Source organism: Neomonachus schauinslandi, chromosome 6 (genome assembly GCF_002201575.2).
Source record: "Neomonachus schauinslandi chromosome 6, ASM220157v2, whole genome shotgun sequence".
Classification (NCBI taxonomy): domain Eukaryota; kingdom Metazoa; phylum Chordata; class Mammalia; order Carnivora; family Phocidae; genus Neomonachus; species Neomonachus schauinslandi.
Window position 1 is genome coordinate 4624607 of NC_058408.1, and position 17999 is coordinate 4642605.

At 53.3% G+C, this 17999-nt stretch overlaps 1 protein-coding gene across 2 annotated transcripts in view; it reads left to right on the plus strand.

The window, feature by feature from the left end:
- LOC110573415 (sodium/potassium-transporting ATPase subunit alpha-4) overlaps positions 1-16721 on the plus strand; it is a 29657-nt gene extending 12936 nt beyond the window's left edge. For both annotated transcript variants that reach the window (XM_021681913.2, XM_044916280.1), the window contains 12 exons: positions 1308-1497; positions 1635-1807; positions 5717-5853; positions 6250-6400; positions 6487-6655; positions 7940-8094; positions 8254-8377; positions 9582-9727; positions 12568-12698; positions 12805-12906; positions 16346-16437; positions 16693-16721. In XM_021681913.2, the coding sequence (XP_021537588.1) occupies positions 1308-1497; positions 1635-1807; positions 5717-5853; positions 6250-6400; positions 6487-6655; positions 7940-8094; positions 8254-8377; positions 9582-9727; positions 12568-12698; positions 12805-12906; positions 16346-16437; positions 16693-16721 (1599 nt within the window). The remainder of the gene's footprint in view (positions 1-1307; positions 1498-1634; positions 1808-5716; positions 5854-6249; positions 6401-6486; positions 6656-7939; positions 8095-8253; positions 8378-9581; positions 9728-12567; positions 12699-12804; positions 12907-16345; positions 16438-16692) is intronic.
- The last annotated feature ends 1278 nt before the right edge of the window (positions 16722-17999 follow it).

Genomic DNA, 17999 nt, shown 5'->3' on the forward strand with positions numbered 1-17999 from the left:
TGCGGGGCTCGATCCCAGGACCCTGGGATCATGACCTGAGCCGAAGGCAGACGCTTAACGACTGAGCCACCCAGGCGCCCTGATGGGACGGTTTTAACAGCACTTTACACACAGGCTTCCCACCTTGGTTACCCTCTGGGCAGTGTGGTCCAGCCCCCTCTGCACCTGCTCCTTTCGAGGTGCTGGTTTGGTGACCAAACAGGCTTCGTAACGGGAAGTTCCTGGCTCGAAGAGGAACCCCATCATAGTTCCTGCTCACAGATCAAGGATCCAGGGAAAACGCAAAACCGAAATGCATCTCATTCCTCTCTCCTCCTGGCCTCTGGTCTCCTGAGATTCACTGTGAATCTGGCCTTCCCTGCCCCCAGCCCACCAGGCCGACCCTGACCCCGACCCCAACCCCGACCCCACCACTAGCCCCTGGCACTTCTCAGACTGTCGGGAGAATGCCAAAGGGATTACGATGACGTAATCTGGACTGTGCTTCATAGTTTTCAAAGTACTTTTTAACAACTAATCTGACCCTCAAACAGCACGGTGTGAACCGCGTAGGCCCAGTTAAACACCGATGTTTTTCGATGAACACAGTACAGTCAGTGGATTTTCTCTTTCTTGTGATTTTTCTTAACATTTTCTTTTCTTGACCTCACTTTACTATAAGAACACAGCATATAATACACAGAACATACAGAATATGTGTTAATTGACTGTTGATGTCATTGGTAAGGTTTTGGGTCACCAGCAAACTGTATTAGTAGTTAGGTTTTGGGGGAGTCAAAAGATATATGTGGATTTTTGACTGTATTGTGTCCCATAAAAACCCAATGAAGTCGGAAACACAGGATCTTTTGCATCGTATCAAAGGAACTAAGGTTTTGAGAGGTTCAGTGGATTGACCTGAGGTCACAAAGCCTTCCTGCTGGGGGGACACAGGACCGTGGCCCCTACCTTCTCTTCCCGTCTACCCAGCTGCCTCTGCCCGGCCCACACTTCTGCTTTCCAGGCAGAGAGGAAGCAGAGAAAGTGAGAGTCCTGCTTGTGCTCTCAGCTCCTGCAGAGATAGTAGGGACTCCTGTGCAAATAACACAGGGCTGGGATCCCGGGACAGGAGGACGGGTGGGCTTGACCCTGAGTCAGATTTGCCTGGAGGGAGGGGGCTGCACTGGGGTTAGGGGACAAAGGAAATGGGGAGGGGGATATGAAACGGGTTACCTGTTGTTTTACGCTCAAAAACCTTTCCCCTGCTTTTCTGCCCCAACCCTTGCTCCCTCCTCCTGCCACAAGGATTCTTCCTCTCTCCTCCCTAGATGTCCATCCACCTGCAGGACGACAGCTCCCAGACCCATGTACTGATGATGAAGGGGGCTCCGGAGAGGATCTTAGAGTTTTGCTCTTCTTACCTTCTGAAGGGGGTGGAGTACCCCATGGACGATGAGATGAGGAAAGACTTCCAGAAAGCCTACATGGAACTGGGAGGCCTGGGGGAACGCGTGCTAGGTGAGAGGCTTCGGAAGAAACCCAGAAAGAATGACACCCAAATGGTTATTTGTGGGGTGAAATTTCGAAGATGTTGGGGTGAGCGAGACAGGGACGTAGGCCGCTGAATGACTACTGGTCCCTCTGTCTCTCCCCAGGGTTCTGCTTCTTGAATCTGCCTAGCACTTTCTCCAAAGGATTCAAGTTTAATACAGATGAAATCAATTTTCCCATGGATAACCTTTGTTTTGTGGGACTCATATCCATGATTGACCCTCCCCGAGCTGCAGTGCCTGATGCTGTGGGCAAGTGTCGTAGTGCAGGGATTAAGGTAAACTCCTGACCATATCCCGGAAGCCCCCCGACCCGTTACAACTTGGAGCAACAGTAGAAAGCCTTGCCTAGAGTAGGTTCTTCATAATCTTGGTTTAATGGATGTCTGTTTCCTTGAGCTTACGATTTTTAGTCTTAAGAGACTACCTAATAGGAAATAGTAAGTTTCTTCTGTAGTTAGAATCCTGTCTTGCGTTGAACATTACAATCACCAGGGGACCTTTAAAAGTCTGATGCCTAGGGCCCCCCCGGGCCCCCCCCCAGCAGGCTCAGTCAGTAAAGCATGTGACTCTTGATCTTGGGGTTGTGAGTTCAAGCCCACATTGGGTATAAAGATTACTTAAATAAATAAATAAACTTAAAACAAAATCTGATGCTTAGGCCACACCCCAGACCCATTAAATTGGAAACTCTCAGGGCAGGATGCAGACATTTGTACTCTTCAAACTTTCTTTTTTTAAGATTTTTATTTATTGATTATTCATTTGAGAGAGAGAGAGAGAGAGCACACAAGCAGGGGGGAGGGGCAGTGGGAGAGGGAGAAGCAGACTCCCCACTGAGCAGGGAGCCTGATGTGGGGCTCGATCCCAGGACCCGGAGATCATTACCTGAGCCGAAGGCAGACGCTTAACCGACTGAGCCACCAGGCGCCCCCTTTCTTAAAACTTTTTTAGAGATTTCACTAGGCAGGTAAGTTTGAGAACCAGTGTCCTAGGGTTGTGCACGTGACTCATCTAGGGGTTTTGTCAGAATGCAAAATCTTGATTCTGCAGGTCTAAGACCCTGAGATTCTGCATTTGTAACAAGCTCCCAGGTGATGCCCTTGCCGCCGGTCTGCACACCACAGCAGGAGTAGCAAAGGGCTAGACGATGTCAGGGAAAGGTGCTCCTGGGAAGGGGCTGGCGGCTGGAGTGGATGACAGAGAGGCTGAGCCACGGAGAGCTGAACCCTGGTTGCACCTGACTCGGGGCGAACAGCTACACCAACAGGCACTTGTCCAGGCATCAAAGCTAGAAACCAAAAAGAGTGAAACACAGTTGCAGAGCACACTCCCAGAGGTGGGAACTCCTCCTTGGCCGGGGGGCTCGGACTGCATGGGATTCCTCTAGTTCTGAGACGTTCTGTACCCCGCTTCCAGGTCAGATTCTAAGACTCACCTACATCCTCACAGGTCAGAGACTGACACCTTTCCGGCTCATGCCTGATATTCTGGATCCCAGGCCTGGGGGACAGCAGGTTGGAGGGTGGGGGGCGCTGGAGGTATCTAGGGAGAACGAGATACTATCTGTTGGAGCTGGCTTTATCTTAGAACTTTGACTGTCGGCAGTTTGTCTGGGAGCAGCTGGGCCATGCCAAGTTCAATGATTGTGGCTGGAGTGAGAACCGAGGGACGGATGGAGGAACTATTCAGAGTGAGTTCCTTAATCACCACACGCTGTTTGGGCGGTTGGTTCTCTGCAGAAGCAGCACGTCTGCATCTGCATAGGATGGCCAACGTCTCGACCTCCCCCGGCTCTCGAAGCCCCCACACCACATCATGGGAGCTAGCTGGAGAAGGGCCTATTTGAGTTTCCTGAGCATTGAGGTGGCTGTTGGAATGGGGAATTATACGGGGGATGTGAAATGCATCTCATCTGGGGATTTGTGGGTCCCTTACAGCAAGAAGAAGAGACTTACAATTGCCCCCAAGGTGGGGAGGCCCAAACGGGGCCGAAGGGCTGAGTTAGCCTGCGTGTCGTGACCGCCCGAGGCAGGCGAGTCCGAGGCTGGCTGCTGAAGCAGGAGGCCCGGGGGCTTTCTGGGCCAGTCCGTGTTCTGGGCATAGGCTTACAGTTCGCATTATCATTTCTCACTTCTTCTGGACCCGAAGCTGGCAGAAGTTTGGCAGACTCGGTGAGAAATTCTGAATCAGCCCCCTTTCCCTATAGGGGAGTGTAAAACACACACACGATGTCATCCTTCGAGGAAGACAAATGTGATAGACATAGGTGGGTTGTCGCGTAGGGTAGACCCTTCCAGGGCCAACACCAAAGTGGCCTTGATGCAGAGCTGATCGGAGAGCCCTGGGGTCACAGGGCAGCAAAGTTCTTACAAGGAGGTGATTGCAGGGCTGGTACTTCCCAGGTAGAACCACGTGCTCAGGCCTTTGGAATAAACGTAATTTAAAAAATGAATACAAGTATCTGTTATATTTGCCACTCACTGAGGCTGTGGGGGCCGTGAAGGTGTTTGGGCCTCGCCCAGAACCCGGCTCCTCCGAGAACCGCAGTCTGGCCGTGAGACCTACGGCCATGTCACCAATACCGGACTCCGTCGCTCCGATGGGCCCCACACGGGAAGAGAAGGGACGAGGGAACAAGAGGGCAGCTCGCGAGACTACGTGGGAACAGCGGAGGTACAGCCAGCACCCACAAGTTGGAAATGAGAGTCCTTCAGTCCCTGACGAATCCCAGAAACCAGGAGACGTCCTTTACCTCAGAGGGAGCCGCTCTGCAGGACCGCACATCTGTTGTGCGCTGCGAAATCACGTCCTGGGGACTCAGTAGGGGTGGGGGGGGGTTGGGGAAGGGGGTACTTGGTGTTTTTCTTTCTCCGGCCTGGCCTGGAGGTGGGACTGCCGGAAACTACTACGGAACGGCCCCTTTGAGCCAGGGTGCTCGGGGTGGGCGGGGGGGGGGGGGCATCAGGATGACGGCGCACCTGCCCTCTGGGCCCCCCGGTCACCACGGATGAGCCGCTGCGGGGCTGTCCGGGCACAGGGAGCCTGAAGGGCAGCACGGAGGGCTCGGCCTGTGTCACATCGGGAACATTGTAAGCTCGCATGCAGCTCCCTCCCAGATCCTCCCCGGGTACCCCGTGGGGCCGCGCTGGTGAGATGGGGACACTCGCCGTCCGTGCTGTGGGTACAGTGGCCGTGCTGGTCTCTGGTGGCCACACGGACTTCTGCGTCACCACCTCCCTCCAGGAAGCCGGGCTTGGAGTCACGCTGCTCTCAGGCCAGCGCACAACGAGGCGGGCTCTGGGAAACACTCCCTACAGCCTTGTTTCCATGCTCTGAAAGCAAACAGACGGACCTTTCCAGGACCTTCCCAGGACAGTTCAGTCACAGCCTCGCAGCTGCCTTTCCCTCCACCGGAGCCAGGGAAAGCCGTGCGCCCAGAGGGCACTCGGGAGCCTGGGGCCGTGACTCTCAAGAAGCCGTCATTCTTTCATTCCTGCATCTGATGGCTGTTTGTGGAACCGCGGCTATGGGCTAGGCTTTGCGCAAGAGCAAAGCTTCGCGAGGAGCCTGGACTCAGCCCATTCTTGCAGAGCGCTCGGGCCAGCAGACAGAGACAAGCCCTCCCCATCCGGAGCAGGAGGAGTGCTGACACACAGAAGGAACAGAATGCCAAGACAGCCCCGAGCCAGGCACCTGACCTTTGGGGAGCCAGGGGACAGGGCATCATCAGCAAAAGGGCTGGAACCCAGGGGAGGCCACCTGGGGAAGGTGAGGAAGAGTGAGGGTCAGAACGCACCTGGGCCTAGAGGATATTTTGCTAGGCAGAGGGATTATTCCAGATGTCTCTTTATTACCATTTGGTCTATGTGTAGGTGTTTGTCTTTTGAGCTTAAAGAAACAGAACAGCTTCTGGAACAATTCAGTGAAAATCAGAATATAGCAATACACCCAAATCCCCAATTTATGCCCGGGAAATCTAGAACCCAAACTGTTCTATGTGTTATGGTCTGGTGGTCCTGACCCAGTCCCGGGGGATGAAGCCACCATAGCGGAAGTCCTTGGGGACTACTACGAATAGCCCTGTGGAATGAAGGTAGTGATCCGTTAGGTCCTGGAGAGAAAGACAAAGCGTCCAGGACCCCCTGAAGATGATTCTGCTCCCCTTTCTTCCCTTCCCAACCCAGGTTATCATGGTGACCGGGGACCACCCCATCACAGCCAAGGCCATCGCCAAAGGTGTGGGCATTATATCAGAAGGCAACGAGACAGCAGAGGACATGGCTGCTCAGCTCCAGGTCCCTATCAGCCAGATCAACACCAGGTGGGGCCCCTAAAGAACTCAGATCTGCAGTGCTTCCCCTCCATCCTCAACCACCCCACCCTGACCCCCGTCGCTGCAGTTCCTGGAGGCTCCTGTAGTAGGTAGGACGTGTAGGGTTTACTTATTGCAAAGTAAAATGTAATAGGAAAATGACCCAGTGACTATGTCAGTGGGTTTTCAGAGGAAGTGGGTGGAAGGACGCAGAGCAAAAGGAGGAGAGGGTTGGAGGCAGGGAGGGGTGCAGCGTGTCCGTCCGGGGACAGTGGGTGGCTGGGGACAAGCAAGGAGCCGGGCTGAAGGCAGGAACAGGAGGGTATGGCGGAGGCTGGACAGAGGGACCAGGACCTCTGGGGAACTCTGAGCGCTCTGCAGTGGCTTTTGACCTCCTTCCCTCAGGGAAGCCAAGGCGTGCGTGGTGCACGGCTCCGACCTGAAGGACATGACGGCGGAGCAGCTGGACGAGATCCTCAAGAACCACACGGAGATCGTGTTTGCGCGGACGTCCCCGCAGCAGAAGCTCATCATCGTGGAGGGCTGTCAGAGGCAGGTGAGCGAAGCAGGGCCGGGCCGGCGGGGTGGGCCGGGCGGGGCCTCGACGGGCTTCCTCCCCTGCTCTGGCTGTGCTTCGTCCAGGGGGCCATCGTGGCGGTGACCGGGGACGGCGTGAACGACTCCCCCGCACTGAGGAAGGCTGACATTGGCATCGCTATGGGCATCTCGGGCTCCGACGTGTCGAAGCAGGCCGCCGACATGATCCTGCTGGACGACAACTTCGCCTCCATCGTCACGGGCGTGGAGGAAGGTAAGGGGGCAGGGTGCCCGTCAATTCAGGTGACAGGCGGGAGCTGGTGTGCGTTCTGTCATTCCCTTTGCCCATCATTCCACGTCCGTGACCCTGTACAGACTGGGAATAATCAGTGTAAGACGAAATTCTGTAAATTAGACTTGGCCGTAGTTGGAACATCACTGCCAGGAGCCCTTTTGTATGAGGTGGGAGGCAAGTGCAGATTTGTGAAGGAGACGGGGACTCTGGTCTAGAGAGTATCCCCTGGTCCCTCACACACATTCCAGTGGGTCTGCAGCAGGTTCCAGGATGTAGCCGTTCCCTGGGACGACTCCATCCGCCACAATCTCCGGGGTCCCCAGGAACCTGTTGCCTGAATGATGTTGATACAATGAGATCAGCTGGAGGCTGATCTAGGAACTGACTGCATGAGCCGAATCAGGCGCCCACTCTCCCAGAGAGTTCTGAAGACCACACCCACTGGTGAGCAGGAGAGCCCCAGATTCCTGCTTCCTGGGCTCCCTGCTTTCTGCCTGCAGTCATCTTGCTGAACCCTATGACAAGCCACATAAGAATAATAGTTATACCGTTTTACTGAAACCTAGTATGATCCTGACACTTTGCTCAGTATTTGGTATCCATTCAATTCAATTCATTTTTTGAGCACCAACCATGTACCAGGTTCTATTCTAGATCCTGGGATGTAACAATGGGAAATAAAAAGACACAAATCCCTGCCCTTATGCTCCTTAATTTCTAGTGGAGCAAGACAGTAAAATAAATTGCATAGTATATTACGAGATCAGTGCAATGGGGCTGGGGTTACAGTTTTTGAAAGGGTCATCAGGGAAGGACTCAAGCCATCTTGCAAGGCAGGAGGAATGAGGCTTGGGGAGGTGCCCAACGTCACTAGCTCTTGCGGCAGAGAATGGGATTGGAACCCAAGTCCGGACTCTCTCCGCTTCAGCCTTCAACCTCTAATGGCTTTTATGTTGGCGTTCTCAGACATCTCTAAGTAGCAGCCCGGCCCAGCCCTGTTTCATTCTCAGGGATCAGGTGCTATTAGCCCCACGGAATCCAAGAACAAGGAGCAGTCAGACATGGCGTGCTCATAGAGCACGGCGCTAATGAAGAGTCACGTGATTCGGGACAAAGCTGGGAGCGAGGACTGGGTTGAGGTCTCGGACCTCCAGACCTTTCCATGGGCTGTGACTCTACTTTGTAGCATTCTCTGTCCAGGAGCCGGTGTGTGGGTGGTGTGCTCTCTGCGCTTGTCACAGAAGAGTGGCCTTCCTCCCCCAGGCCGCCTCATCTTCGACAACCTGAAGAAATCCATCGCGTACACCCTGACCAGCAACATCCCCGAGATCACCCCCTTCCTGCTCTTCATCATCCTCAGTATCCCCCTGCCTCTGGGCACCATAACCATCCTCTGTATCGACCTGGGCACTGACATGGTGAGCCCCAAACTGGGACCCTGCTCTCAGAGCTGCCACAAGGGGACTGGGGAGCAGGAAAAGTCTGTGTCCAGGGGGAGGGACAGAGCTCAACCGAGTTACTTCTGTGTTTCCTTCTGAACTTTGTGTCCCTTGTCACCCCCACCCTCCATCCTCCAGGTCCCGGCCATCTCCTTGGCTTACGAGTCAGCTGAAAGTGACATCATGAAGAGGGCCCCACGGAATCCAAAGAGCGATAATCTGGTGAACCACCGCCTCATCAGCATGGCCTATGGACAGACTGGTGCGGCCAGAGATATGGGAGGCTGGGGTGTGGGGAGAGGCTGCACCTGCCAGGCCATTGGAGTCAGGGAGATATTTTCATGACGACAAACTCTGTGCTGGGCCCCCGGAACACAAAGAGCCACTGATGTGTGATCTGCCCTTGACTTAAGAGTCCAGCCGAGAAGGAACAGACATACATAAAATGATAGCATCTTTCCCAGTGCCAAGAAATGAGTGTGTACAGGACGTGCGAGAGGAGAACAGAGCAGGGGGCTCAGGAGCCAGGAGGACAGTCAGGGAGGCCGTGTGGAGGGAACAGGACTTGCGCCTGGTACTGGAAGATCGCAGATGTACGGTCAGCCAGAGGAGGGGAACTCACGTGCCTGCTTGCAGAAGAGCCAATAACCAGTTTGGGGGGGCCCTTGCTCCTGAGAAAGGAGCAGGAGAGGATGAGGCTGTGGATACAGGTAGCATTTACCCCGGGCCAGCCTCGAAAGACACTGGAGAGCCGTTAGAAGTCTTTGCTCTCGAATTGCCGGTGCAATGTTTCAGGGAGCAGGTGAGGGATGGACAGGGGAGATCACCCCAATATCTAGAGGAGGAAACACATAGAAAAAGCATAGATTTAGGAGCCAGACCTATGTTTGAATCCCAGTTTCACCACTTACTACCTGTATGACCTTGAATGAGGACTGAATCTTTTTTGTGCTTGTTTTCCCACCTCTGGAAGGTAAATAGTAGCTTACAATTGTTGTGAGAATCGACTTGGTGCACAGCTCAACAGTTGGTAGGCAAACACTGGTGTCCGCCACCGCATGGCCAGGCTTGGAGGCAGAGGTGCGGACTAAGGGACAGGCAAGGGGCAGTGGGGGAGGTGCGAGGAGAGGACAGGACCTGATGAGGGTCCACATGTAAGAGGAAGTGGACCCAGAAGAGTCCAGTGCTCGCTCAGGGAAAGAGAATAAATCCTCTCCAGGGTCCTTTCAGTTTTGACTATGTGACTCAAAGATGACTCTGGGTTAGAGCTCCAAAAGAAATGTCAGGGCTTGGAGAGAAATCCTACAGAGATGAAGGGATCAGGTCACTGATGGCAAGCATCTTCAGCACTAAAAGCTCAGACACACACCCGCCCAGCTAGAACCTGGCCACAACCCCTTCCATGGTCTGCCTTTTGAGGTCCTTCTCTGAACCACATTCCTCTGTCCTGTGACTGTCATTCACAGGGGTGATTCAGGCTCTGGCTGGATTCTTCACCTACTTTGTGATCCTGGCTGAGAACGGTTTCAAGCCTATTGACCTGCTAGGCATCCGCCTCAACTGGGAGGACCGGTTCTTCAATGACCTGGAGGACAGCTATGGACAACAGTGGGTGAGTTGAAGAGGTAACGCCTGAGACAGTGACCAGTAAGGGCGAAGAAGGGACAGGGAAGAGTGGAGAATACTGGAGAAGAGATGATACCTCATCTCCAGTCCTACGTGACCTCAATCTCCCATCATGTCGGCAAATACTCTTCAAATGAAGACTTTTCAAATGATGACTTCATTTCTGTTCATTCCTGCTGTCTGTCACCTGTCCTTACCTTGCTGGATCTTTCAGCTTCCTTGGACCTGGAGGTCTTCCTCATCATGTCAACTTTTGGGGGCTGATTTCTGTGTTTCCAGGTTCTAGGCATCATCGCCCCAAAAGTGAGTGCTGGGTCTTCTCTCTCTCTCTTCTCTCTACCTTCTAAATACCTCTCGCCATTAATTCCCCTGATCACCACTCATTCATTCATGAAGCATCTCCTAGGTACCAAATACTCTTCTCTCTGTTTCACTCCCTCCCTCCATGGGAGTTCAAATAATACGACTTCAAGTCTGAAAATCTATGTGCTTTGTATCTCCCTTTCTCACCTTTCTAAACTTGTTAAACCTAGAGGATGCCTCTCTGTAGTAGTCTTTTGTAAAACCCAAGATGAATGAGGTTCAAACTGAAGCCCTCTAGCCAACAGGATGTATTCAAGAATTCAACAAGATTGAATTCAAGAATTCAAGTATGCTTTTTCCTACCTGTGAACATGCCTGTCCTAATTTCTAAAACAGTGGGTGATGTGACACCAATTATTGCTAGAATCGTAGGACCACAGAGGATGCAAAGTCTATAGAAGACACGTGGTCTGTTATCATCACTCTGTAAACAAGGAAACCGAGTCTAGAAAGATTTTGCGGCTTGTTCCAAGTCCCACAGGGCATCCCTAGAAGGGCTTCACAGGAGCTCTGTACTGGTTCCTGCCCAACACCTCCCTCCTTCACCATGATGCCTCCAAACCAAGCTAACTGTAGGTTTCTCAAAAGTGTGTTAGAATCCTGGTTGTTGGAAAGGTGCCCCTTGTACACACTTGGCTTCCCCTAGCCGAGCCCCATGAAGCCATCAGGGGTCAATCTTCCCAGCCACCAACATTGCTCCAGGGTCCAATGATGCCCAAAGTCATTACATTGTCAGCATCTCCTCGATCCTCAACTCCAGCCTTTATTAGTTTTATATCTTGACACCATCTCCCTGCTGCCAGGACGCAGCTTAACATATATTTATTTGTAATAAATTAAAGGTAATTAAAATTAATTTGAAGTAACACCAAATTACATCAAAGACATCTGGAGGTATTGCAGAATGGGTTGAGAACAATCGCCCTGAGGAATAAAGTTCATAAAGGCAGGGTTTATGTCTCTTCCATTGCCGTAATCTTCAGATAATCGCATACAGAGCCACCCCCCACCCCCACAGACTGCTAGAAGCAGGGAGAGCTCTCTACCTTCTAAATACATCTCGCCATTAATTCCACTGATCACCACTCATTCATTCATGAAGCATCTTCTAGGTACCAGATACTCTTCTGGCCCTGGGGTCTGGTATTGAACAAATATGGTCAAGTTATTGCTCTTGTGGACTTTATATTCTAGTGAGGGGCAGGGGTTGGGAGGGGAGACAGATAACAACCAAATATGTAACCTACAGGGTCAATGGAACTTAAGTCCGAGTAGAGTCCAGTAAGTGTTGGAATTGAGACACCAGAGTGGGCGGGATGGAGAGATCAAGTGGTGGTCAGAGGGGAAGAGATGCTTGAAATGGAAATCACAGAGAAACTAGCTATTGGCAAGGACAGATCCGGGGTGTGACATGGGCGCCAGCAAGCCAGGTGGGGAGTGGAGGGCCACACCGCTGGAGAGGGAGACTGAGGGACGCTGAGACCATGGTGGTGGAAGGATCATCCACATGGATGTTTGAATCCCCAGAATCCAGGACGGGAGCAGGGCTAGTCAGGGCGTCAGAGCTAAAATCTGCCAGTGACCACAGAGCACTGGGGTGCTGGTGGCTGGCCACAGGCCGACGGCGACGGCAGTGGCGGGAGCGACCTAACATCACAACGGGCCCGTGGGACTCACTCCCCGCGCAGCACGGGGCCCATCAACTTCCAGCCTTTGTGTTCCAATCACTTAAGGCGTTATTTTCCCTCCAAGTGCCACAGCCCATGAGGCTCGATACGTCTTGTCGTCAGTCCTTCACATTCTCAAATTCTTTATTCAATCTACCAGTTAGAACCATGATGTTTTCATCATTGAAACATGGCCTTTTTTCTCCCGTCTAAGGGAGATGCATCTCTTCTCTATTCCCAAAGTCCTCTCTGACCTCGGGACCTCTTATGACGCTGGCTGGCCAGCCTACTTATCTTCCCCACTAGACTTAGGTTCCTTATGTGGAAACTATGGATGCAAGGAAGACCCAGTGGGTGCATGAGCGCTCCTCTCCCGTGCCGCCCCCTCGGGCCTTCTCTTCTCCACGGTGGATGCCCTCCGGCCCGCCCTCCCCTTCGGAGCTCTTTCCTCTGCCTCTGTTCTCCGAGTCTGCCTTCCCCCTCACACCACCCTTCTTGTTCACCTGCTGAATACTTCGGAGCTGTTTACCAGCCACCCCCTGAACTAAGCATGGGAGGGCGGCGCCAAGGTCAATGAGACAGGTGCTTACCCTTGAGTTGCTCTCGGTGGGTCAGGAAAGCATGTCAACCACTCACAACCCAACACGGGAAGTGCTGAGACGAGATGGTGGGAAGTGTGGGGGCCTAAGACCTAACTCGGCCTTGGGGTCCAGGAAGGCGGGAGAAGGAAGAAGCCTATGAGGTAGATCCGGATCCCTTCTGACACGGTCCGTCTCCACTCTGCCCGCCCCCGCAGACCTACGAGCAGCGGAAGGTGCTGGAGTTCACCTGCCACACGGCCTTCTTTGTCAGCATTGTGATCATGCAGTGCGCCGACCTCATCATCTGCAAGACCCGGCGCAACTCAGTCTTCCAGCAGGGCATGAAGTGAGCGTCCCCTCCGCCCCACCCCACCTCACACCTCCACACGGGGTGCAGGCTCCCCTACCTCTCCCTCCCTTTCTCCAGCACACCCTTCAACATTTCTTCCCAGAAACAAGATCCTAATATTTGGGATCATGGAGGAGACCTTCCTGGCTGCTTTTCTGTCCTACACTCCAGGCATGGACATGGCCCTGCAGATGTACCCACTCAAGTGAGTAAGGGAAGGGACGCAGGCTGGGGGGTCTCCAGCACGGGGAGAGCCTGGGAGGGGAAGCAGCGTGTCTGAACAGGGAAGCCACGAGCTGGGGGCTGCCTGGATGGACAGAGCTACCCTCGGTGATACGAAGAGAACCATCTGCGCTCCCACAAACACATCGTATTTAGGGAGGGACTGGGGCTTGTGCCAAATGATGGCACCCCGCGAGACATGCAAATTTAGCAGACTTAACCGCACTCAACACAGGGGCATCTTTTTTTTTTTTTTAATTTTATTTATTTATTTGACAGAGAGAGACACAGCGAGAGAGGGAACACAAGCAGGGGGAGTGGGAGAGGGAGAAGCAGGCTTCCCGCCGAGCAGGGAGCCCGACGCGGGGCTCGATCCCAGGACCCTGGGATCGTGACCTGAGCCGAAGGCAGACGCTTAACGACTGAGCCACCCAGGTGCCCCAGGGGCATCTTTTTTATGGTGTTGTGCGGCGTAGCTGTTCAAAGATACAAACTGCTTGGAGCAGAAGAAAACATAAAAATAGCCTAATCTACGCATGGCTAATTCTGTTGTACTTAGGCAAACATGTTCAAGGTGCATATGTGAGTGGGTGTGCAGGAATCCTTACTGTCTGGTATCTTGTTTTGTTCAAAACAGGCCCATGTTTTTGTTTTTTGGTTTGTATTTTTTTTACATTAGTATATCCTTGTTGTGAAAAAATTTACAAGGAGGGGCTCCCGAGTGGCTCACTCTGGTGAATGTCTGACTCTTGGTTTCAGCTCAGCTCATGATCTCAGGGTCTTGAGATCAAGTCCCTTGGGGCTCCGTGCTCAGCGGCCAGTCTGCTTCCCCTCTCTTTTCCCTCTACCCGTCCCCCAACCCGTTTGCATAAGGACAAGTGCTCTCTCTCAAATAAATAAATAAATCTTAAAAAAGAAAAAAGAAAATTTTACAGGGAGTAAAGCAAAACCACCACGCCACCCCCCTCATCGCCCCACCTGCAGAGGCCGTCTATTAACGACCCAGCGTGTGCGCTTCCAGCTCGTCCGCTATGAATTCATACACCTCGCTCACCTTTCTGTCCCTTGCAGTGTTTTACACAATGCTTTGTATACTGTAGGTGCCCAATTAATGTTTAATGACAGACACTGGCAGTGCCCTTAGATACCAGGCCCAGGTTCGCCTTTCAACTCTGCCGTGTACTATTCTGGACAGTGTGTGAGCAGGACCTGCGGTCTCCCTCACACACACCGGGCGGACCGGTGTGAGAATTACATGCAGAGCTGTGTGCAGTGCGCCCAGCACGATTGCGTGGGTCACGGCGGGAGCTTTGGTCACAGTAGCTTGATCGCGTTGCTATGGATGTCAGCATACGAGTCACAGTCGACGCGCTGGACCATTAGCTGTGCTCCCAAACATTCTGTGTGTCCTACCCCGACCATAACACACATCACCTAACACTGTACTTCAGTTGTTTTTCTCCCTTCGTCTCCCTGGCCACCTGAGCTCCTCGAGATCAAAGGCCATCGTGTCATCAGTTTTAGTCCCTCACGACCCACACGGACACAGAGTGACACACGGTGGTTGCCATGCGTGAGTCTGTGCTGTGTGCATGGACGGCACTGGCTGTGTGTGGGTCCACGCTGGCCGAGGCCCACGCTGGCCGATATGGCAGCCGCCGTCTGACGTAGGAAGGACGTTAGGGTTCAAAGCCGGCAGCCAAGAAGGAGTTCTTGAGATGTCTTTGGTGCCAAAAGGTAGTTTTATTAAAGCACAGGGACAGGACCCATGGGCAGAAAGAACTGCACTGGGGCTGATTATATACTTTCCTTTGTTTTTTAAGATTTTATTTATTTATTTGACACACAGAGAGAGAGATGGTGAGAGAGAGAGAAAGAGCACAAGTAGGGGTGAGAGGCAGAGGGAGAGGGAGAAGCAGGCTCCCGCTGAGCAAGGAGCCCGACATGGGGCTCAATCCCAGGACCCTGGGATCATGACCTGAGCCGAAGGCAGACGCTTAACGACTGAGCCACCCAGGCGCCCCTGATTATATACTTTCAAGTTGGGAGGGGGTTAGGGAGGCATCATCAGTCTCTAAGGAATTTTGGAAGCAAGGTTCCCAGGACCCTGAGGGGGCTAGCTATTGTTAGGAAAAGGTCATTTATTACCATCTAATAAAACCTTAGTCATGAGACCCTTCAGATGTGTATCGCTGGGTCATATCCTTGGAGGATGACTGCCAACATGGATCTTGAGGGGTAGAGATAAAGGTGCCAACATGGATCTTGAGGGGTAGAGATAAAGGAAGTTTCCAAAGGAATTTCTATGTGTTAAAGTAGACTTGCAGGGTCCTGGGAGTCGGGCTAAGACCGTCTTTTGCCCTTAGCAAAGTAACATCGAGGCAGCTGAGTTCCTAGAGGAAGGTCACTCTGCCTGTTTCAAGGACTTGTCAATGGGCTGAAGGCAGTATGGAAATTTAATTTTTCTTTTGCCTTCGTTTCCCACATCACCCTCTTTCGGCTATTGAGCTCTTGAAATATGGCTAGTGAGACTGAGAAACTGAATTTGAAATTTTATCTAGTTAATGTAGAGTTACAAACTCAAGCAGTGTCAGATATTATTCTGCTAAATACAACTTTCCTGTTTGGGTTGGACTACATTTTCTTGACCCTTTGAAAATTAAGTGTCTGATGTGTGATGCACCGTCAGCGTGAAGTACTCCCTGGATCTCAAAGACTTAAGGTAAAAAGAAGAATGTAAAATATCTCCTTAATAATGTTTACATTGGTTCCGTGTTGAAATGATGATACTTTGGATATATTGGGTTAAATAAAAACGTATTATTAGAATTAACTGCCCCCGTTTCTTTTCACTTATTTTAAGGCAGCTCCTGGAAAACAGTAGGCCTCACGAGTGGCTCTCAGTGTGTTGTTCTGGGACGGCACTGGTCTAGGCCACCTCCCTCTCACCCAAGGGAACAAACATGCTTGTGATTTGACTCCTCCCCAGAGTCTCTCTCCCTGGCCTCTAATGACAGAAGAGGTTCCGGAAGAGAAACGTTCCCCATGTTTGCAACATGGACAAGTATATCCATTCCTCGGTGAAATATCCCCACAGGTGGGGATCTCAGGTAGACCCATCCTGCTCAGAGCACCTCCCCTTTGGCAAGGCCCAGAAGACCTGAAAGGCAACAGGGGTCTCCCTGAGCGCCTGCAGAAGCAGGAACACCGCGTGTACCTCTAACGCGGCATTTATCACGTTCTGTTATCACCGGCTTCTTCTGTTTCTGTCTCCTCCCTCCCTCACTCGGCTCTGACCTCCCCAGAGCTTGGGCTCAACCCTGCACGCGATGATGAGACGCTCGGTTCTGCGCTGTTCTCTGCACCTGCCCTCCTCTGGCCCCTCTGGCCCCGCCCCGCTGACCAGCGCTTGCTCCCCACAGGCTATCCTGGTGGTTCTGCGCCACTCCCTACAGTGTTCTTATCTTTATCTATGATGAAGTCCGAAAACTCATCATCCGACGTCATCCTGGCGGTGAGGCTCCCCACGCCCTGCTCTGAGGGGTCCCCAGCCTCCTAACTGGCTCTCCCCTCCTGCCTGTTCCGGGGGGCCGGGTCTGTCTCTCCCCACCCCACAGCCTGCATGTGCTGCCGGAAAGGTCCTGACTCCTGGCCTCCGCCATCCTGCTCCTTCCAGTCCTCGGGGCCCTGAGTTCTACCGCAGGCCTCCTACCTTGTCCTCACTCCCCTCCACCTTCCCCAGTTCACTCAGGTTTCCTCTCATCCACAGGCTGGCTGGAGAGAGAGACCTACTACTGAACTCAGCAGAAGAAGAGCTTCCCCTGCCGGGGGCATCCCAGGGCTGGGGGCGGGGGCAGGGGGAGTTGGGGTTATGAGCCTGGCGCATCTGAAAGAAAATGAGTGGGGGCAGAGATGCTGGGATGAATTACCCGGGATGAGAGAGACAGGCAATCCTGGGGCTGGACTGAGGGCACGGCGGGGTGGGTGGGCGGCAAGCACAGGCTATGTCTGGCTGGGGCCCAGTGGGAGAGGCACTGTCCTGTTGAATCAGTAGCCAGTCTAGAGAATAAATGTTTGCAATAGCCCTCACCTGGCTGGATGTGTCCGTCTGGTTTCTGAAAAGAGGGGATTACTGTAATGGTGTCTCCACGGGAGCCAGGCAGGGTGGTCTTTCAGGGACCGAGTCGAGGCTGGGAGGGGGTCAAAATCAAGCATCCCTGCCCCTTGAGGGCTAACCCCCGACTTAAAGTCTGAAGACCCAAGGGAAAGCAAGGACAGGACAGGTGGAGCAGGATCAGAGGCACAGGAGAGATGAGGGAGAGGCGGTAGAGGGGGCCACAGCACCCCTGTCCAGACTGGCACATGGACTCATCATGGAACTTCAGTGCTAGAAAAGACCTTAGTTCATCCACGAAGAACCCGAGGTCCAGACAGGACCTGGGAAGCGTCCCAGGGTGAGTGGCAAACGCAGGGCCGGCCACCGCCTTCCTCTGGGGACCGGAAGCTGGTCCTTGCCTCCACACCCTGCCCTCGGGCATCTTGACCCCGTCCCATCATTCGGGATCCAGGATCCCGTAGCCTTGACTTTAGGTGAAGCACCCTGCCCTTTTGCACCCAGGCTCTGCCCAAGATGACAGACATTCCCCAAGGTCCGGGGTCCGGAGCCTGAGAAGCTGGGCCCGGGCTCCCTGCTGTGTCTCAGGTGGAGGACTCAGAGGTGCCCTGGGCCCTCGCCCCTCCCGGCCACCGTCACACGTGGCTCCTCCTTCCCCTTCGGCCCTGCGCTGGCTGTTGCTCTGTGAGCTGGTCCACTTTGCCCTGGAGGGCAGGGCATGGTCACACCCCTTCGGGGGCTGAGCCCAAAGCATGCAGAGCAGAGAGAAATGCTGAGGAAGCCTGTTGGAAATCACAGACGGTCATCAAAACCAAAGCGTGTGTGTTAAGGGACCGCACAGCGTGCCCCGTGGTGGGATGAGCGCCCTGTGCACACCGTCCAGCAACTCACACAACAAGTAGCCTCTAAGCACCCAGCCTGTTTCGCCGATGAGGACGCCAAGGTCTGTCTGACTCCAACAC